General features: G+C 36.1%; 1 protein-coding gene across 2 annotated transcripts in view; it reads right to left on the bottom strand.

Moving 5' to 3' along the window:
- The window catches only part of TTC28 (tetratricopeptide repeat domain 28), a 597,272-nt gene that overhangs the window by 552,497 nt on the left and 21,495 nt on the right, over window positions 1–23,280 (bottom strand). For both annotated transcript variants that reach the window (XM_070628671.1, XM_070628672.1), the window contains exon 2: window positions 16,228–16,506. In XM_070628671.1, coding sequence (XP_070484772.1) covers window positions 16,228–16,506 — 279 coding nt within the window. The remainder of the gene's footprint in view (window positions 1–16,227; window positions 16,507–23,280) is intronic.

Genomic DNA, 23,280 nt, shown 5'->3' with positions numbered 1-23,280 from the left:
TGTGCAATTTATAGACTAACCCAAAACACCTGAAACATAGCTTCAAATGCGTACAAATAATAAGCCTGTCATAAAATCATGTTTAAGACATATGAAATAATGCCCTATATATTAAAAATAAGAAACTATTTATTCCCAAACATAAATTGGTAATAACACTTGTTTCGGTAATGAAATCTGTAACATTAAAGAAGTAACAGGGGCCCAGCCCAATGGCTGAGTGGTTAAGTTCCTGCACTCCACTTCAGTGGCCCAGGGTTTTGCCAGTTCGGATCCTGGGTGCAGACATGGCACTGCTCATCAGGCCATGCTGAGGTGGCGTCCCACATAGCAAAAGCAGAAAGACCCACAACTAGAATATACAACTATGTACTGGGGGTTTGGGGGAGAAGAAGAAGAAAAAAAATTAAATAAAATAAGTAACCACTGGCTGTGATGGATTTTGCTTATGGTAGAATATAGAGTTTCACTTAAATTTAAGGGAAGTGTCACATTCTTGCATATGAAAAATCCCCTTCCTGATTATCATTCCAACCATCTACAAAAAGCTTTGGAGTAACTAAATTCTTACCTCCTTAAAAAAAGAATAAACTTATACAAAAGGATTATGCAAGGAAGACAGTCAGTTTTACTGTAAGTATTTATTGTGAATTTAATATTTGACTCATAACTTTGATTTTAATGTCATCAGGCAGAACGCACAGGTGTTAAGAAAATTTGGAGTCAGATAAACAGTTTCTAATACTGATTTTTTCTTACTCTGTGACTCTGCGTAAGTTACTTAAATCTCCCTGAACTTCCTTACCTGTAAAACAGAGACAACACCACCGACACCAGACGACTGTTACGAGGATCGGCAAGAGACTTTCAGTTGTGGAGTTCAGTGAGTCTTTACAAAGCATAGCCCAAGACCCTCAGCTTCTCTCAGTGTCCACCACCACTGCTCTAGTCAAACTTAGCATCTGCTCTCACTCTTCTACTTTCCATTTCCCTCACAGTGATTTTTTATATTTGACCACAAATAAAATTATGGAAAAGCACTTCCAAAATGACAGAATAAGGACCTAAAAGGCAAAGTAAGCAACTCCAAATTTCTACTCTCCCATAAAAGCAATGAGAATACTAGCAAAACTTGTCAAAATCAACTTTTTCAGAATTCTGGAAATTAACCAACAACTTGCAGCAACCCAAAACATGTTTCTTCGAGAGAAACAGCTGAATCTCAAAGAACAGCAAGTTTGTGGTGTTACAACCTTACGCTATTTTTATCCCCTTTCCCTAGCTCTGTGGTAGACGTGAAAACCAGCAGCCTCTCAAGCACAATACCTGTGAAAAGCAGAAGCTTAGGAGCCAATGGAGAAGTCAGAATGGTTTAGAGCTCCCCAAAACACCCTAGCCCCAGAAAATTACCACTGTTTGACCTGTCTGGCAGCTCCTTAAGAAAGCTCCATTCACAGGACTTTATTTGACCTGATTTAGAGATTGCTCCGTGCAAACAGCCCTCTCCCCAGGGTGTACGTCAAACAAAACCAGTGGCAACTGCTTAACATCACAGCTGCCTGAAGCAGGAATACAAGTTGGGTAAACAAGAGGATAAAGAAAAAATTTAAAAGAAAAACCTGGAGAATTAGATGTTCATAGAGGGACTTTGAAAAATTCCAAACTATTCTTGGGAATCTAGGAACGTGCAGGGCTGTGCACGTACCCAAGAAAGACCTGAGAATGCTGTATTCTCTCACCTCTGCCTGAGCCTGAGGTTCTACACAAGCAGGAAGTGAAGGCTAAGACAGAGCTGTAAACTGCCAGAGTGTTGAAGGTTGTCCCAACACACTCAGCAAACTCTTCAACAAAGTCAGGACAGTTATTGGTTCAAAGCATTTAAGGAATCTCTGTCCAATCAATAGCTGACCACTAAGCTAACTGAGCAGAAATTCAGTGGCTGCACATGACAAAGAATATAAACTTTAAAAAATGAGTACAGGGAGCCAGCCCCATGGTGTGGTAGTTAATAACGTTTGCCGTGCTCTGCTTCATTGGCCCAGGATTGCAGGTTCAGATCCTAGGCACAAACCTGCACCACTTGTGAGCCATGCTGTGGCAGCAACCCACATATAAAGTGAGGAAGACTGGTACAGATGTTAGTTCAGGGCTAATCTTCCTCAAGCAAAAAAGAGGAAGGTTGGCAATACGTGTTAGCTCAGGGCGAAGCTTCCACAGCAAAAAAAAAAAAAAAAAACCAGTCCAGGAAAGTCACTAACTCACAAAAGGCAACAACAACAAAGAGTAGCAAAACAAACCCTACGTGGGGGGAGGACAAGGGATCTGATTTTCAAAGTTGCCACATTATATTACTTAAAATGTCCAATTTTCAACAAAAAATTATGAGACTCACAAAGAAACAGGTAAGTACGCCCATATACTGCAAAAAAAAAAAAAAAAAGCAGGCAATAGAAACTCTTCCTGAGGAAATCTAGACACTGCAGTTACTAAACAAAGACTTTATTTTTTTCTCCCCAAAGCCCCAGTACATAGTTGTACGTTTTAGTTGTAAGTCCTTCTAGCTCTTCTCTGTAAGCCGCTGCCACAGCATGGCTACTAACAGACAAGTGGTATGGTTCCATGACCGGAACCGAACCCAGGCTGCCAAAGCAGAATATACCAAACTTTAACCACCAGGCCATCACGCCTGGCTCTAGACAAAGACTTTAAATCAGCTATTATAAACATGTCCAAAGTACTAAAGAAAACCATGTCTAAAAAATTAAAGGAAAGCATGAGATCAATATCTCACCAAATAGAGATTATCAATAAAGAGATAGAAATTGTATGATTTAAAAGACAATGGCATAGGGGCTGGCCCCGTGGCCGAGTGGTTAAGTTCGCGCGCTCCGCTGCAGGCGGCCCAGTGTTTCGTTGGTTCGAATCCTGGGCGCGGACGTGGCACTGCTCGTCAGACCACGCTGAGGCAGCGTCCCACATGCCACAACTAGAAGGACCCACAACGAAGAATATACAACTATGTACTGGGGGGCTTTGGGGAGAAAAAGGAAAAAAATAAAATCTTTAAAAAAAAAAAAAAAAAAAAAAAAAAAAAAAGACAATGGCATAAAGCAATAACTATAAAACTATGCTGATGGGCTTATAATACATAAAGACGTAATTTGTATGACAACAATAGCACAAAAGAAGGAGAAGAGAATGGAACTATATCAGAGCAAAGCTTTTGTATACTATTGGAATTGATATAAATTCAAACTATATTATTTTAAATTAAAATGTTAATTATAATGCCTAGGGCAAACACCAAGAAAATAATAAAAAATATATAATAAAAGAAACAACAAGAAAATTTAAATGGTACACTAGAAAACATTTATTTAACATAAAATGAAGTGATGCAACAAGAGAAAAACAGAAGAAAACAAACAAAAAGGCAGTTATATTTCCTACCTTATCAGCAGTTACACCAAATACAAATGGATCAGATACTACAATCAAAGGACAGAGATTGGCAAAACAGATTTTAAAAAAAGAACATGATGTAACCGTATGCTGTCTACAAGACATTCACTTTAGTTTCAAAGATACAAACAGGTTGAAAGGAAAAGTATGAAAAGAGATATACCAAGAGAGGTGCAGTGCCTATACTGACATCAGACAAAATAGACTTTGAGACAAAAATTGTTACACGACACAAAGAAGGATTTGGGAATTAATAAAAGGATCAATCCTTCAGGAAGACATAATAATCATAAAAATATATGCACCCAAACCCCAAAATACATGAAACAAAAACTGACAGAATTGAAAGGAAAAATAAGAAATTCCACAATAATAGTTGGAGACTTCACTTTCAATACTAAATAGGACCATCCATCATATCAACAAGGAAGTAGAGGATTTGAACAACACTATATAACCAGACCTAATGGATATCTTTAGAACACCCCACCACCAACAGGAGAATACTTGAGAATTTTTCTCAAGTGCACATGGGACATTCTTGAGGACAGATGACATGTTCGACCATAAAGAAAGCCTCAATAAAGTTAAAAGGATTGATATCTCTTTGTTGATACAAAGTATGTACTCCAACAATGGAATGAAATTTAAAATCAATAACAGAAGGAAATTTGGAAAGTCACAAATATGTGGGAATTAAACATACTCATAACCTTTAACTAGACAATAAATTAAATGTCATCCCTCTAGTTAAACTCTTCCAATGACATCCCATCAGTGTGTGAATAAAATATTACCTCCTTACAATGGTTTAAAAGGCCCAGCATCACCTAGCTCCTGCCCACCTCAATAACCTCAGCTCCTACCATCTCCTTTTCATTCGCTCACTCACTGTGCTCCAATGGCCTTCACGCTAATTTTCTTCAGTTAGCCAAGTTCACACTCGCTGTTTACTCTGCCTAGAATGCAGTTTGCCTAGATCTTCACATTTGGTTCTTTCAGGTCTCACCTGAATCTTCTCCCACACACTCTCCCACAGTGCTGTCATTCTCTTTTCTCAGTACTCTGCTTTCGTCTGTTTTATTTTTTATTTGTGTGTGTGAGTGTGAGAGACTGTCGTTGAGCTAACATCTGTACCAATCTTCCTCTATTTTATGTGAGATTCTGCCACAGTGTAGCTTGACAAGCAGTGCTAGGTCCACACCCGGGATCTGAACCTGTGAACCCCGGGCCACCAAAGCAGAGTGTGTGAACTTAACCAATATGCCATCGGGCCGGCCCCTTTAACGTATTTTAAATTGTCTTCAGAGCACATATCACTTTCAAATATTTTCATATATATTTACTACTTTATTGCGTGCTTCTCCCCACCGGAATGTTAGTAGTAACTTTATTCCTCCTTGTCTTTGGCTGAAACACTATGGTTTAGAACAGCGCCTAGCACATAGAAATGCTCAATAAATAAACTTATTTCTTCTTGAGGAAATGAACTGAAATTATAAAAAGCACATATACCCAAGAAGTGTGTAATGAATGCACACTATTCCGATTATCCATAAAAACGTAGTTTAAAAACCATCTTGTGCATTTCTATCATTAAGCTTCAAGGCATATAAAACACTTTGTTTACTTGTAATGACAAGTAAAAGGCAAGTAAATTGCAATCTCAGGCCCTGATTTATATTATAAGAACTAAAATTAAATAGTTACCTCAACAGCATATGGACATATCAGTGTTAAAACTTGAAAGAGAATTCTAAACTCTTAAGATCTCTTAACTGATGGACTCCCTTGTCTAGGGAAATAGTATAGTATACTGATTAAGCATAGATTCCTTAGAATCAGACAGACACAGGTTAAAGTCCAACTCTTCCAGTTACTAGCTGGATGTCCTGCACAAGGTATTTAATCTCTAAGCATAAATGTTCTTTTTGGTAAAGTTGGGATGATAACAATATCTACTTCATAAGATTATTCTGAGTATAAAGTTTATATCACAAATAAAAAGACTCAGACAATCCTTTGGGAAAAAGCATTCAAAAAGAGCTATTATACTTTGTTACTATTATCACATAGGTAAACCAAAAGGAAATATGAGGCCAAGATATTGTTAAAAAATTTTTCTTACATATAACTCTGTGATCAGGTATAATACCTGACAAATAAGGCATAATACTCTGTCATCAAGTATTACACCTGATGATAGGATTCTGTCACCAGGTAAAAATCAGTGAATGAGAATATGGGAAGAGCAGAAAGAGGAGGTATTTATGGTGTGCTTCAAAATTAATGGGAAAACCCCACTATGGAACTTTTCCCTACACAGGCATACCTCCTTTCATTGCACTTCACTTTATTGCACTTTGCAGATACTGCATTTTTTATAAGGCTCTGGATCAGCAGAAAGATTACTACTGCTAAAGGTGCAGATGATGGTTAGTATTTTTTAGCAATAAAGTATTTTTTAATTAAGGTATGTATACTGTTTTTCTAGACATAATGCTATTGCACAGTTAACAGACTACAGTATAGTGTCAACATAACTTTCATATACAGTAGGAAACCCAAAACTTCATGGGACTCTCTTTATTGCGATATTTGCTTTACTGCAGTGGTCTGGAACTGAACCCACAGCATCTTTGAGGTATGCCTGCATAGTGTTGTATCATATGAAAATCTACCATTCCTTGGGGTTTCTCTTCCTATGGTACCCCTGAAGAATATAACTATTTCTGCAACTCATAATTACACTAAAATGACAGTAACTACTTCACAACTGACTTGTCTAAAAGATGTGATTCAAGAAAATTCCAGAACAAAAAGATAAAGGGTAAAAAGTCAAACTAAAATAGATACAACTAAAAAGGGATATGTTCTAGGAATGAGGGCACATGTATATGTACCATATTGTGCATATCATCTGACAATGAATATTGAGGTAAATTACAAGACTGGCCACAAATTCTTTCCTTTCTATATTTGCCCTTGGGTAATCCCCACCCTACAGTGGTTCTGGGCTTGGCCATATGACTTGCTCTGGCCAATGAGACAATAGCATTGTGGTATAAACAGACTCAAAAAGTGCTTGTGCTTTGTGCTTCCACTCTCTTGCTGTTCTTGGAATCCTACAACTGCCATGTGAAGAAGTTCAGGAAAACCTGCTGGATAATAGGAGGCACGTGGCCCAGTTGCTGTTGTCCCCCTGGCCAACAGCACAGCAACTGTCAGAAAGGTGAGTGAGACTGTCTTAGATGATGCAACCAGCAGTCAAACCTCTAGTTGACCTTGAACACATAAGTAAGCCCAGCAGAAATCAGCCAGGTCAGACCAGACCAGATGAGCCACCCAGCTGACGACATATAGAATCTTGAGCTAAATAAACAGTTGTCATTTTAAGCCACTAAGTTTTAGGGTGAATTGTTACGGAGCAAAAGCTAGCAGATACAAGTACAAATCAACATTATATTCTTTGTGGGGTTTTTTTTTAATAATGGAGAAGAGTAAAATACCAAAACAATGAAGAAAAGTCAGCATGCTAAATTTTAAAAAAAGATAAATCAACCAAATACTGTTACCAGAGAAGACAGTAGCAGAACTATGCTTGCCTATAGTAAATGCCTAATAGATATTTACTGAATTGAAATAAATGAAATATAGCACACATATAAAAGAGGAATAGGATCTGATAAGTTATTCAAAAAAGCATATTCCTATATATGTGGTGAAAAATAATTCTTCCCCTTCCCTCTTAATATATCTTATATTCTGACTGACTCTCTTGAATGGTGGGTGTCAACATTCCCATGGTCAGCTATTTCTTCTATAACTTCCTTTACACTTGATTTGAATTTTACTCCATATATATCTTAACGGGATATTTTATCCATTTTGGCATCATACTTTTTTAAAAATGAGGAGCAGAAATTAGAGAGATTCAGAAGACAACTGAGACTATTATAGCGGGAAGAAAAATGCTCAAAAAAGAATTGGGTAGTTTGATGAAAAACTATGTGTGTATAAATACAGAACAATTACTAACATCACCATGATGATCACTATTATCATTAATAACCATCATGCATTAAATAACCAATATATGAAAAACTTGTGCTAAGTGCCTAATATTATTTTACTTAATCCTCAACACAACCTTTCAAGGCTTGTGATGCTAACCCAGTTTACAAATGGGAAAACTGAGGTTTACTGAAGCATTGTGCAAGGGGGAAAAAATCCAGGTCCAATTCCAAAGAACCAGCAGTCCTCACTTCACATGTATCTTGCTTCAATATACACGAATTTTAGTTACCACAGTTAAATAACACCAGTTTCTTAATAACACAGTTCAAATTTCAGTTACCATGGTATATTAACTGTGAGTAAATGTATAAAGCACAACTCCTCTCCTAGCTCCTTAGTCCACAAGGGCAATGTAATTAAGAGATGTACATCACGCTTAGTGACCAATCACATCACTTATTTCAAAGTCTGTCAGTGATTGGTCACCACACATCTGTTATTCAGCTTACGCACAAACAGCAAAGAGGGAGTAGTGTTGTCTCCTTATCTCTCAGTGATAAACACATGGTCATTCTATAAAAATGGATTTTTGAAAGACAGAATTGACCAACAGAGATGAGTGCAGCAAAAAAATAAAAAGTGATAACGCTGGAGGTGAAATTCAGATCAAACATAAAGAGAGTTAAAGAAGAAATAACTGACCATGGGAATGTGGATGCAGCCACCATTCAAGACATTCAGGCAGAAGAACTTAGTGAAGATGAACTTATCGACATAAATGAGGAAAGAGGATGTGACAAAAAGCCTGAAAACGTCCCAGAGAAAGCGATACTGGCAAAATTATTGGAATTACAGGAATTCTCAGAGATAATTCATAAAACTGAAAGCACAAAGGTTAAAATGGAGGAAGCTGATCCAAATTAGAAAGGAGTATGATGCCTTGCCAAGGCATAGAAAAGGTGCTCACTCTGTATCATAAGTTATATGATGAGAAGAAGGCAGCAAGCACTCTTCAAATAACTCTAGATAAGCTTTTTTACAGAAAAGTAAAATAAATTCTCAATGTTTCTAACATTTTTAAATCACGTTGTACCAAATAAATATAAATTTTAATACTTTTCCCATCCTTTATACATTTATAACCCACAGCAAGAGAGTTTTTAGTATTTTGATAAAAACTTTTAAATGTCACAGAACAATCTAAATTGTTGAAAAAATCACAGTGAAAGGTTTTTCAGCTTGCACAGTCCTTTCTATGGTACTTTGCTACCATGCAAAGCAAAGACTGCCTGTATACACTATTTCCATTATATTATGCTATCTCACTAAACATATGAAAGGTTTTAATATGAGAGATTTGAAATAAATGTTAGATTCCTTCCAGAACTCATTAAAAAGTAGATTAAAACTATTGAGGAATTCATCTAACGATAAGCAAGAACTTCTAAACCATCAAGGTGATAAGTTTATGGTCTGTGACATCTGCATCCTTAGTAGTCTTCAAGAAGAAAATACACAACTACGTCTCCTAATTTTCTCATTGATTTAGACACTGAGGTTAAAAAAAAAAAAAAGGTGCCCAGCAATGTCTAGGCTATAAAATAAGTAAAAGACAAACTTTCAACGAATTTTCAAGCTAGTTTAAAACTCAGATACATTCAAGTGACATGTGTATATAACCATATAAATATTAAGTGAAATTAGCAAGAGATGATGAATGACATATTCACAGAAGCTCAATGTGGCTTCCAGGAAAAGGTAAGAGTTGAACTGGACCTACTTAGCCCAATAATAGTGGGAGCAAGGGAGAAAACTCCAGGCACAGAGCTTGGCAGAAACAAGACGGAAGAAGAAAAGTAGAAGACAGGACCAAAAAGAAGAGAAGGTTTGTCACCAGAGTAGCAAGAAACAAAGGGGGAAACATGACTGCCTGTGCAGTCTTAAATATCAGTCCAACTGGCAACATGGAACAACAGAAAGTTTTTATGAGAACATTATAAGAATAAAAGGCTATCACAACAAAATAAGAATGAAACTATAAGAACCTTGACTGGCTGTGGAAATAAGCTGTGTAAGATATATACGGAATACATTTAAGAAAGCGTGCAGAGGAGTTACTGACTAATTTGATACAAAGAATGAAAAAGGATAAAGAGATAAATATCCTAAATGTATGAGACCAGGTAGCTAGGAACAACGACCCCAATAAGAGAAACTCAAAACATCAAAAAAGCCACCAGTCCAAGGGGGCAACATGAGTTTGTTGGGGATCTGCTGATCGTGAGGAACCTTAGATCACTTAAAAGATGTCACTTTTGCTTCCAGTAATAACTGAGTAAGATCCTAGTGGACCCACTCTCACATACAAAAAAAAAAAACTATAAAATCTAGACATAATACATAAAGGAGTTACCTGAAAGCACTGTAGAGTGAAGAGAAGTAGGCAGATTTTGGAAGAAGAGAATTGTGAAGTGAGCTCCCATTTTCAAGTCACAGAGGTGGGGTGCAATTGGAGTGGTGAGTAGAGGGAGAGGAGTGCTGTCTTTCTGGCCTGGGGAATCAGAATACGGAAGCACAAGAAACCATAGCCTTTGGCCGAGGAGGAAGGGGATCCGAGGAGGAAAAGAAACAGAAAAGGGATATTCAAATTCTGTCTACTTGAATCTTTCACTAACACTTGAGTTACACATGTATGGAACAAATTCAAAGCAGTTCAACTAAAGACAAAATATCTGTACTGAAGTTGGAGCTACAACTCCAGAAACAAAGTATGCAGTTCTATTCTAACCAAAATAATTACCTGCCAAGCAACACCACCAACAAGAATGGAAAACTTTCTCAAGAGAAAAAAAAATCAACTCAAAAAGTATTCAAATAAACCAATAAATGGCAGGAAAAGAGAAACAGAGGAACAAAAACAGAGAAGACAAAGAAATAATAAAATGGTAGAGGCAAAAGTCAACAGCATCAGGGCCGGCCCCATGGCCAAGCAGTTAAGTTCACACACTCTGCTTCGGCAGCCCAGGGTTTCACTGGTTCAGATCCTGGGTGCGGACATGGCACCACTCATAGGCCATGCTGAGGTGGCATCCCAGACAGCACAACCAGAAGCACTCACAACTAGAATATACAGCTATGTACTGGGGGGCCTTGGGAAGCAGAAAAATGAGAAAAAAAGACTGGCAACAGTTGTTAGCTCAGGTGCCAAGCTTAAAAAAAAAAATCAACAGCATCAATAATTACATTAAATGTAAAGGGACAAAGGTTCCAATCAAAGGCAGAGATTGACAAAACTGATTTAAAAAGCAAGACCCAATTATATGCTGTCCAAAAGAAATGAATTTTAAATGTAAAGGCCTAGAAATATTAAAAATATATGGAGAGAAAAAGATACACAATGCAAAAAATAAGGAGAAGGTGGCTGGAGTGGCTATAACAATATCAGACAAAATCAATTTTAGGACAAAAATTACTACCAGGGATAAATAGGGACCTTGCATAATGATAAAAGGATCAATTCTTCAAGAAGATCTAACAATAATAGAAGTGTATATATTAATAATAGTTTCAAAAAACATGAAGCAAAAATTGACAATATTAAAGGGATAAACAGTCAATTTCCAAAATCTTAGTTGGAGATTTTAACTTCTTTATTCCAGCAATTGATGGAATAACTGGACAAAAAAAAAAAAAAATGAGCAAAGACACAGAAGGTATGAACAACAGCATCAATGACCTTGAGTTAATTCATATCTATAGAACTACACCTCACAACTACAGAAGACACATTCTTTTCAAGTGCCAATAGTTTTACCAGGTAAAACTTAAGTTTATCAGGATAAATCATAAGCTTGGCCATAAAACAAGCCTCAGTAAATTTAAAAGTATTAATATCATGCTGAGTATGTTCTTCCACCACAATGGAATTAAGTCAGATATCCATAATAAGATAACTAAAAACACCCCAACTATTAGGAAAGTACGCAACAAACTTTTAAACACATGAATTAAAGAAGTATTCACAAAGAAAATTAGAAAATTTCTAAACTGAATACTAACGAAAATATAACATCAAAATTTGTGGGATGTAGCAAAAGCAGCCCTAGGAGAGAACATTTTAGCTTTAAATGTTTATATTAAGAAAAGAAGAAAGCTTTAAAATAAATAGCCTAATTCCCATCTTAAGAAATGAAAAGGAGAGCAAATTAAATGTAAAATAATTAGAAAGAAGGAAATAATAAACAGTAGAATTTGAGGAAATAATAAAGAGCACAACTAATAAGAAGAAAACATACCACAATATTGAAAATCAATGAAACCAATAGCTGAGTATGTGCAAAGATGAGCAAAACTGATAACCCTCTAGGCAGACTAATGAGACAAAAGAGAGAAGACACAAATTAACAATATCAAGAATGAAAGAAAGGACATCACTATAGATCCCACAAAAATTTAAAAGATAATAGAAAGGAATGTTTAACAAGTTTATGTCAATTAATTTGCAGCTGAGATTAAATGTAAAAATTAATTGAAAGAAATAAAATACCAAAACTAATCAAAGAAGAATTAGAAAACCTGAATGGCCTTATATCAATCAAAGAAATTGAATTCATAATTAAAATTTTCCCACAAAGAAAAGTCCAGGTAAAGATGGCTTGAGTGGTGAATTCTACCAAATACTTAAGGAAGAAACAATACCAATCCTACATAAACTCTTTTAGAATATACAAAAAGAGGGAAGACTTCACAACTCATTGTATGAGGCCAATATCACTCTGATACCAAAACCAGACAAAGACATCATGAGAAAAGAAAACATAGATCAATATCCCTCATAAACACAAATGCAAAAATTCTTAACAAAACTATAGCAAATCATATCCAACAATTTATAAAAAGGATAATACATAATGACTAAGTGGTATTTCTCCTGTGAATGCAAGGTTGGCTTAACATCCCCAAACAAAATCAATTTAATTTACCATGAGAAAAAAAACATATTATAATTTCAATAGATGAAGAAAAAAATTTTAAAAAATTCAACACTCAATCATAATAGGAATTGAAGGGAACATCCTCCACCTGATTAAGGGCATCATCCTCAACAATGAAAAGCTCAATGCTTTCCCACTAAGATCAGGAATGAGTAAAGGAAGTTCGTTCTCACTATTTCTATTCAAAATTGTACTGGATAGCCTAACCAGCACTATAGAGCAAGAAAAAGAAGTAAAATGCATACGCAAAATAAAGGAAAAAGAATTGTCATTACTTGCAGACAACATGATTGTGTACAGAAAAAATCCTAAGGGATCTGCAAAAAACCCTATTGGAACTTAAAAGTGAATTCAACAGGGTCACATGACACAAAGTACAAAAATACACTGTATTCCAATAGAGTAGAAATGAAAAATTTTAAGTCCACTTGTAATAGCATCAAAAAATAAAATTCTTATGAACAAATTTAATAAAAGATGTGCAAGACCCGAACACTAAAAACTACAATAAGTTGCAAAGGGAAATAAAGACTAAATAAATGGGGAGATATATACCATGTTCATGGATTGGAAAACTCAATAATGTTAAGATGGCACTTCTCTCCAATTGCTCTAAAAACTCAATGCAATCCTATTAATTTGCCAGTAGGCTTTTTGAAGATATTGATAAGCTGATTCTACAACTTACAGAAAAATGCAAAGACAGAGAATAGCAAAAACAACATAGAAAAAGAAGAGCAAAGGTGGGAAACTCCAATGTCTGATGTCAAGACTTACAATAAAACTACAGTAATCAAGACAGTATGATCAGGGCATAAGGATAGACAGACCGATCAAGGGAACAAAGTAGAGAGTCTGGTAATAGCCCCATACTTTTATGGTCAAATGGTTGTGACAAAGGTGCCAAAGATAATTCAATGGGGTAAGAATAGTGTTTTCAACAAATGTTGCTGGAACACAGTTACCTATATGGAAAAAATATAGTGAAACTTTACCCTTACCTCATACCATACCCCAAAATTAATTCAAAATGAATCTTAGACCTAAAGGTAAAAATTATAAAAGTTCCAGAAGAAAACATAAGAAAAACTTTATAATCTTGAGTAAGACAAACATTTCTTAAACAGAACCCAAAAAGAATGAACATCAACAGACAAGAGCTAACAGGCAGCTGGAGATAAGGTATCCTAATTTAGTGATAGGACTGGGCTTATTCTTTTTGGAGGGCTCTCATAGTGCTTTGTTCATATCTCTCTTGCAGCTCATTTCACACCAAAAGCAATCTTTCATTCAGACAAAAAGACGTAAATAAAAGACTCTCTATCTAATCTCTGGAGCCCTTGGATCTCTACATAAAAAATTAACATGTACAGAGAGATAGAAATTGGAAGGTATATTTTCCCACATCAAACTAGACAATGACAACATCTCAGAGAAAGACTTCAGAAGGGCAAAGGGTTATAATGAAAAAGTCAGAAAGTCAAAAATAAAAGAAAAATGAATTGATAAAATTTCACCAGACATATTTATGACGAGAGTATTAGTGAACTCTCTTTTACATATGAGTATATTTCTAGAAAAATAAGTATAAAATCAAGTTTTTATAAAATGAAACTTTTTAGGCAGTAATGGAAATTTCTTTATAAGTTAATCTTAATATGAGTCATATTGTATAGGAAGACCCTTTCATGATTTCAATAATAAACCCTAATTTATATTTTATATAATTTTATATAATTCTAGATGTTCCTAAGTTTGCTTAAAGCCAAATATGGAGCTGAATGAAATACTAATGCAAATTGTCAATATACAATAAGTTCACTTATAATAAGGGAAAAAATTAGACTAAAACCTGATAAAAGTTATCTTGAAAGGTTGAATTTTCATCTATAACCATAAAACTGCACCTTTTTCAGCCATTTTTTTGTGCAAAAATCACAAGAGGTTAACAAGAGAAAGTGGAAATGACACAGAAAAAGGAAAAAAATAAAAGTTTAATGATGTTTACAAATATAAGGACATGAGATAAGTGGATCCAAAAAAGGAAGGAATGGAGATACTTAATTTGAAAATTAAGGTCTCTATATGCATCAGGCTTATTGCATCAACCACAAGCTTTTAACAAAAAGGAGGGGCCAACCCAGTGGCCTAACAGTTAAGTTCACATACTCCATTTCAGCGGCCCGGGGTTCATCGGTTCGGATCCCGAGCGCAGACCTATGCACTGCTCATCAAGACATTCTGTGGCAGGCATCCCATACATAAAATAAAGAAAGATGGGCACGGATGTTAGCTCAGGGCCAATCTTCCTCAGTAAAAAGAAGAGGACTGGTGGCAGATGTTAGCTCACGGCTGATCTTCCTCAAAAAAAAAAAAAGGAGAAAGAAAAAGAGAAGACACCTGCCAAGCCTTGCTAGAATAATTTATTAATCTGAACTTTTAATAAAAATGTCACAAACATAGCTATTATACACCACACACCTACTATGTACAAGTAACAAATTATCTTTCTTAAATAACCTTACAAGATAGGTATTATTATCCCATTTATCTTAACCCCAGAAAGGTTAAGAGATTTACCCAAAGCCATACTGTCACTAATAGAAGAGAAGGAACTTGAACCTAGGTCTGACCTTTAAAACAGCATTCTAACTCCCAAATGGTGTCATATGACAATGCTTTAAAACAGATTTTTTTCAATTTATAATGACTATGGTTATAAAAGAAATCCTTTAGGGAACTGCAGAACACTAAACAATTCATGAGGCAGCACCAATACTGGAAATGCCACTGAATGAAGCCAAAAATACCTAGAGAATTAAAGTATAAAGTAATATAACTATGACATTATTATTAAGACAGTAAAAACCTTTTTTAAATCTCTAGCAAATAACCATTAACTTTTGTTAACCCAACAGGAAGTCAAGAATGGGATCAAACAGTTTTGTGGTTCAATAAAAACTATTTCAAATACTTCAGTCACATCTTAAGAAATCATTTCCAAAATAAACTGGGGGTGGGACCAGCCCGGTGGCCTGATGGTTATGTTGGCGCACTCCACTTCAGCAGCCCGGAGTTCACAGGTTCGGATCCTGGGTGCGGACCTATGCACTGCTCATGCCACAGATGTTAGCTCAGCGGCAATCTTCTTCAAGCAAAAAGAGGAAGATTGGCAACAGATGTTAGCTCAGGGCCAAGCTTCCTCACCAAAAAAGTAAATAAATAAAATAAACTGGGGGTTAGGCGGTGAACAGACACACTGAAAATAAAGTATATACAAAAAAAAAGATCACAACTCAAGCCTTAAACTATTCAAGGGAATACAGCTAATTATAATGATTTATTAGGGGGGAAAAAGTCTCTCTGATTAAATACCATTCATTAACAGGGAATAAAATTAATTACTTTAAACTGGAAGAAACATGATCATCATCCTCCATCTAAAACATCTATGCAAAAAAAAGATGTCCAAAACCTATATAAATAACTAGAATGTATCCTATTAAGAAGCTGAGTGAAAAAAAATTCAAATTTCAAACATACAGGAAAAGAATTAAACTTGGACATAGAAAGCAAACTTCCAAAGCACAAAAAAGGAAGCCATTCACTAGCGTACCAGCTCTAACGAAGCCATTCTACATTTTGCTGAAGTATAGACTATTAAAATATTAATAACTGTAGTGAGTCAATAAAATCTCACATTAAAATAAGAAAGCAGCACAAAAGATTCTGTGAAAGTAAATGAAATTTCTACCTTTGGCCATTTGGGATTGAGAAGTCGAGCTTTGATTGCATCGTCCAGCGCCTTGTCATATTGCTGGATTTTCATATAGGCTGCAGATCTATTGCTGTATAAGATGCAGTTCTGAGGATCAACGGCCAGGGCTTCATTGTACAGAACAATAGCTGTGTGGAAATCTCCATCATGACAGGCCTGATTACTCTGACGAACTTTCTCAACAAATTCAGCTTTGCTCAGTACTGGTCCATCAGGACTTCTCCGGCCAATAGTCTTAGCACCAAAGAGAGGAATCTACAAACAAAGAAACTTTGTGAGATAAAGTTCAGATAATCCAGAGGGCTTCCTTGTCTGAACTTCAAGAGAACATGGACATTCTTCACGGTCTGCTTTGTACTATAGTTAACTTTTGTGCCCAGAAAGACAATAAACTTTCCAAGAAGCAGCCAACATACTGCCTTGAATGCATACGTATATATATGTATGTGTGTGTTTATATATAGACATATAGTTATAAACATACACATTTATATTTACATATGTACATATTTTTTGATTGAGAGAATGAATGAATGAATGCAAAAGAGTACTGGATTCAGGCTTTTCCTTGGTGAAGTTATGCTAAGGGAAAGACCAAAATACAAACCTATAAAGACAATATGATCTCAACTATGTTAAGATGGTTGCACTTAAAAAGATATTGAAAGAGGGGCTGGCCCCGGTGGCCGAGCGGTTAAGTTCGTGCGCTCCGCTGCAGGCGGCCCAGTGTTTCGTTGGTTCGAATCCTGGGCGCGGACATGACACTGCTCATCAAACCACGCTGAGGCAGCGTCCCACATGCCACAACTAGCAGGACCCACAGCAAAGAATATACAACTATGTACCGGGGGGCTTTGGGAAGAAAAAAAAAGGAAAAAATAAAATCTAAAAAAAAAAAAAAAAAAGATATTGAAAGGAACAAGATCAATATATTAACTAGCCTAAATTATCTTTAGATATAAGATTATGGGTTACTTTTATTTTCTTAAAACTTTCTCCTATCCAAATGTTAGGCAATGAGCATATGTTAAGTTTTCAAACGAAAAAAAATTTTTTAATAAATTTTAATGTACCAATAAATCTTTTCAGACTTGCAAATTTGGGAAATGTAATTTGGCTACTACCATGGAATTTCAAAGACAAACACCAGGTTTTGGAGATCACCAAAAAGAAAAAAGATCTGCTGTAAATTGTATCTTGGCAATTTAAGGCCATTTTTGATGTTGATTTTTCCAAATTGCTAAGTCCTCTATGACTTTATAGCACTGACTTTAAAACCAAAGAGAGTGAATGAGTCAAACGTTATTCATTTCTAAAAGGGGAAAATTATGAACTGCATTAGAGTCCCAAGGGAAGAAAGTTAAGACAGCAGTATCAAGAAAGTTTGCAATTCTAAGCAGGCTTACCCTAAGCGAAATTAATAAGTGTAACTTTCTTCCCCATGTCTTCCCTTAAGACTAAGTGCAGTCCCTCCCTTCAAAAGAAGAAGAATCTGATACGTAACACACCAACATGCACAATAGTAATAGATTCCTCACAGTGGTATTCGCGTTAAAAAGAATAAACACCACAGAGAGGAAGCAGAAAGACAGCGCTAATCTCACACAGACAACCATTATTTTTCTACCGCTTACAGGGATATCATGTCCTAGATTTCCAGGAGAATTTGAAACATTAAAATATCCTAGAAGTTTCAAATATCAGTGTCCAAGTTATATTCCTCAACTTCCTCATACTGGAAGTGGCTAACCAATAAAGTATTCTGGTTAGTTCTGGTTTTTTGTTTTGTTTTAAATTATGATCATGAAATATATTGCTTGACAGTGAATGGACTATGTAACATTTATCAAACAACCAGGATTTTCCTGAACAGTGTTGATTTTTAATTACTTTATGCATATCATCCAACCAATGTGTAAGACATTGACAATGTATAAGATTGATTTCATTTTGGAAAATCTAGTCGTCATGACTCTACTGAAAGGCAGTACCAGCCATAAATTATAGAAACAAATTCTATATTTGAAAATTCAGGAGTATAAGCAATAACAGCCTTTAAAAGTAAAATGGCTAGGTTCATATGTAACCTAACAGTGAAAAAGATATGATCCTACTATTACAGCATTCCCTACTTCTCAGAATAATAATTTTGGTTCAATGTCAATATAGATAAGAATCAAATTAAGAGAAAAAAAGGTCTGCATTCTACTACCTACACACACAGTAATATAAAGTAACATTTCCCAAAATATGTTCCAAGGAACCCCGAGGTGCTCCGGATACTGGGATGAACAAAATTAAATAGGTTTCTTCTTTAGTGGAAGACCTCTCAGAGCTTTTATTTTACACATTGTAAATCTGAGAGGGGAGATACCATAGATTAAGAAATCAAAGGACCTTTTCAATGAAATATCTAGCTGGCCCAGAAATATCTTGAAACACTGATGTAAACTACTAAACAAGGCCTCTAAGAGCAAAGAAAAACACCATGGAAAAAGTTTGGGCTGGTGCAGAAAGATTACAAATAGTAGAAGAGAACTCCAACACCATTATCACCATCAAATGTCCACAAATTTAAGAGAAAAATGCACTCTAATAAGTGTCCACAGAAGCTTCCAATTTGTCAAAATATGCCATGTCTACTCAGCTGGTTACAAGGTGGTCCTTAGGAGGCTAAGAAATAGCAATTTTTGTGTATGGTTAAAAAAAGCAATATAGTTCCCCTAGTCCTCCTCTATCTTCTCTGCAACTGAGAAACTTGGCATGACCGAGAGGAAGAAAAGACTTCTGCACGTATTTCTCAGATTATATATATATATAGTACTTGGAATAACTGGCCATGTCAAATTCAGCAACTATTAATTAGAGTGAATAGTTTTACTTAAGCAGATAAAGAAAAATAAAATATTGAATTACTCATTTAATTAGACTGATTATGATATTCTTTCTTCCCTCATATATTTCATACACATACAGTTTAAGGATATCAACATATATTAATATTGTTGATATTTTCCTCTGAATCTCTGACAAACTCAACTTAAAAGGGTAGTGGGAATGTCAATAACATATGGACCAAACGGGCTCAGAATATTTGGCCACATAGAATTACTAAACATAGTGCCAGCCCTGTCATAGATTTTTCTTTTCTTTTGAGGAAGATTGGCCCTGAGCTAACATCTGCCACCAATCCTCCTCCTTTTGCTGAGGAAGACTGGCCCTGAGCTAACATCCATGTCCATCTTCCTCTACTTTATATGTGGGATGCCTGCCACAGCATGGCTTGACAAGCAGTGTATAGATCTACACCCAGGATCCGAACCAGCAAACCCCAGGCCACCAAAGCGGAACATGCAAACTTAACCACTGTGCCACCAGGCCGGCCTCTATAGATCTTGATTATTCAAGTGATATAGAAAAATACTTATCATCTTTTATATCAAAAAAATTATAGGTGAATTAAAGAATTAAATGTTTCAAATAAAATTATTAAATTATTAAAATGAAACAGAAGAATTTTTTATCATGTTAACTGAAGAAGGCCTAAGTACAACACAAAACCTAAAAACATAACAGAAAAGACTGGTAAATTTGACATCATAAAAATTTTAAATATCGGCATGGAAAAAATAGATTTAAAAAAGCAAGAAGATGAAAAACAAATCAGTAAAAAACTATTTGAAACACATGATAAAAGGCTAATTTTCTTACTATATAAAAATCTCCTACAAATCAGTAAGAAAGAAAACAACCCAACAGAAAAAATGAACAAAGAATATGCAAAGATAGATCATGAGAAAGGAAATCTATATGGCTTTTAGGCACAATAGTTTAAATGTGTGACTTCAGTTATTTTAAAAGAAAATTAAACCTCAAGATATGATTTTTCACTTCTGAAACTAATGGGAAAAAAATTATCAGCACACTTTAATGGTAAGGGAATAAAGAAAAAGTTAACCCATACATTATTGGTGGAAGTATAAACTAATATAATTTCTTTATAAAACAATTTGGGAATATCTACAAAAATGTAAAAAGTACATATACTTTGAATTCTAGAATTTTTTTCCACTTCTGGTAATTTATCCTACAGATACATTTATCTATGTAAACAAAGTCATATATATAAGGATATTCATAACAGCATCATTTGCATTAGCATGAGGTTAGAAATAACCTAAATGTTACACAGCAGGAAAACAGATAAATTAGTTTTAATAGATCCATAAAATTGATACTATAAATCCAGCCAAAAGAATGAGGCAGATTTTATATAGTGACATGGAAAGATAGAAAAAAATCAAGATGCAGAATAGAGATATGCAATATGTTATCTTCCATGAAAAAGGGGGAAGGAAATAACGCATACATGTGAAACCGGCAGAGAGTTAGCCATTGATGATTAAGTAGCTAGGTACTAAAGTTTTTTTCCTTTTTGCAATTACTGATTATAGCTTTTAGCTGTTTAACCCACTCATCCTTAACTGTGCTATCTGTTGTGCTGCTGTAGGCAATATGCTATCTGACTCCCACTAGGCTCCTATAGATAACGTCTCCCTGGAGCCTGGGTCTCCATGGTGATGGGTATATGAGCTGTTTTTCAGGAATTAGAACTCCTTGTCCACTTCAAGCCAGTTGAGACCACCAACCCATCAACTGGGCCCACACAGATGTCCAATAGGCGACGTTTTGACGTCAAGAGGCTAAAAACTCCACACTCAGATCATGCTAACGCCTCCATTTTGTGAGCATGGGTCCTGTGAAGAGGCACGGAGTCTGACTACGCTTGCGCAGATCATCAATGACCTCACCTCTCCTCACCTCCAATCACCTACCCCCACATTTCAGACCATCTTGCCCCCTATCCCATAAATATCCCTGAGTCCTTATTTTCAGGGAAGCGAATTTGAGGCTCATGCTCTCACTTCCTCACTTCCTCACGTGGCTGCCTTGTGAGTAAACTCTCTCGGCTGCAAATCTCGTCGTCTTGGTGTTTGGCTTTCTGGGTGGTGGGCAAAAAACGAACCTGGTTCAGTAACACATGGACATACGCTTACATGCTTAAATGTACATGGATTAATTATGTCAGCAACAATATATAAACTGGTAGAGTAACTGTCTCACAAGAGCTGTTTGAGGACTGGAAGGTAGAGGTAGGAGGAAGACCAACTTTTGAATTTTGTACTGTCTGATATTTTACTATATGTATATACGGGCTTTTTTCAAAATATCAAAAAAAATCATTCTGAAAACAGAACATAGCTTACTTTTATATATCAGGGCACCCATGCATAGCTGTAGAATCTGTTCACTTTCTAAGGGTGTCTAGCTGAGAAGACAAAAGGGAGTTAAAAACCAGCCTTTGCACCCTGGCCCAGAGCTGCACGAGCCTAGAGGAAGGGCTAAGTGATGAAAATATTAATTTTATTAGACCATTTATGTCAAGGATGCATGTCATAATCACTAAGGGAAGCATAAATAAAGAGTAAAAAACTGTATAACTAACAATTTAATAGAAAGATGATAAAAATTTTTGATTAATCAAAAAAAAAAACAGAAGAAAAAAGAAACATTAAAATATAAGAACTAAAACTCCTAGAAGAAAACAGAGCAAAAGCTTTGTGAATTTAGGTTAGGCAAAGATTTTTTTTTTTTTTGAGGACAATCAGCCCTGAGGTAACTACTGCCAATCCTCCTCTTTTTGCTGAGGAAAACTGGCCCTGAGCTAACATCTGTGCCCATCTTCCTCTACTCTATATGTGGGACACCTGCCACAGCATGGCTTGATGAGCGGTGCCATGTTGGCACCCGGGATCTGAACCCCAGGCCACCAAAGCAGAACGTGCACACTTAACCACTGCACCACCGGGCCAGCCCCAGGCAAAGATTTCTTAGCTAGAACATAGTAATATTATCCATTATGTGCCAGGCACTCTCATAGGCATTGGAGATAAAATCTGTATATAACGAATAACAGTATAAGCTGCTTGCCAAAAAAACACTGGCTCCATCTGTGACTCAGGCAGCTCTTCATGCCTTGTAAAGCTCTGTGCTTCTAGAGGGGAAAAAATCCTCCTGCCACGCCACAACTGATAAGATCAGTGACTCCAACAAGGATCTTCTAGATCAAAGACTGACAAGTCAGAAGGCAAAGAAATTGGCCACGGAAATAGATATGGAATTAGGTATTGTAGGAGAGGAAGAGAATCCCTCTACTCTCTAGGTCCTTCTGGCTGGTGTACAAACTGACATGAGACAGAACAATGGGAGAAAATCAAACAAAGCTTTATAAGGTGTATACATGAGAGAAACCCAGGAAAACTGAGCAACTCAGCCAAAATGGCTGAAGTTGTCACCTTAAATATCAACTTCTACTGAAGACAAAGGAGGATGTTGGGGGTAGTGGTTTGGGGCTTCAAAGGGGAGGAAGGCAATTCACATGGAGATGGCAAAGCAAACGTATGGTAGACAGAACTCTGATAAGGATGGGCTTAGCAAGGACCCTCAAACTCTACCCAGAGTTATCTACAGTGATGGCCTGTCCTGGGGACAGGCCTTTTATCTTAAATTGTTTTAGGCAGTTAGGGGGAAGGTCAAAGTTTCTTTCAGAGTCTTTTGTTCTTAAAATTAATCAAGGCAAAGAGATGCATTTTGGGGTGGCCAATTCTGATCCCCCACAGCACCTAGAGGAAACAAAATAAAGGCAATATGGGCCAGGCATGTTTGAGAAACAGCAAAAAGGCCAGTGTAGCTAAGAACAGGGTGAAAAGTGAAAGCATGTAAGGTCACAGAGGTAACTAGGACGCAAACCATTTAGAGCTGCGCTATCCAATACAGTAGTCACCAGCCATATGTGGCTGTTTAAATTTTTATTTTACTTAATTAAAATTAAATAAAATTAAAGATGCAGTTCCTCAAATGTACTAGCCACAGAGCAAGTACTCAACAGCCACACATGGTAGCTAGTGGCTACTAGATTAGTCAATGTAGATATAGAACATTTCCCTCTTCATAGAAAGTTCTACTGCA

This window comes from Equus przewalskii, chromosome 7, assembly GCF_037783145.1.
Source record: "Equus przewalskii isolate Varuska chromosome 7, EquPr2, whole genome shotgun sequence".
Taxonomy (NCBI): domain Eukaryota; kingdom Metazoa; phylum Chordata; class Mammalia; order Perissodactyla; family Equidae; genus Equus; species Equus przewalskii.
The sequence above is the reverse complement of the archived record's forward strand: the minus strand, read 5'-3'. Positions and strand labels throughout refer to the sequence as shown.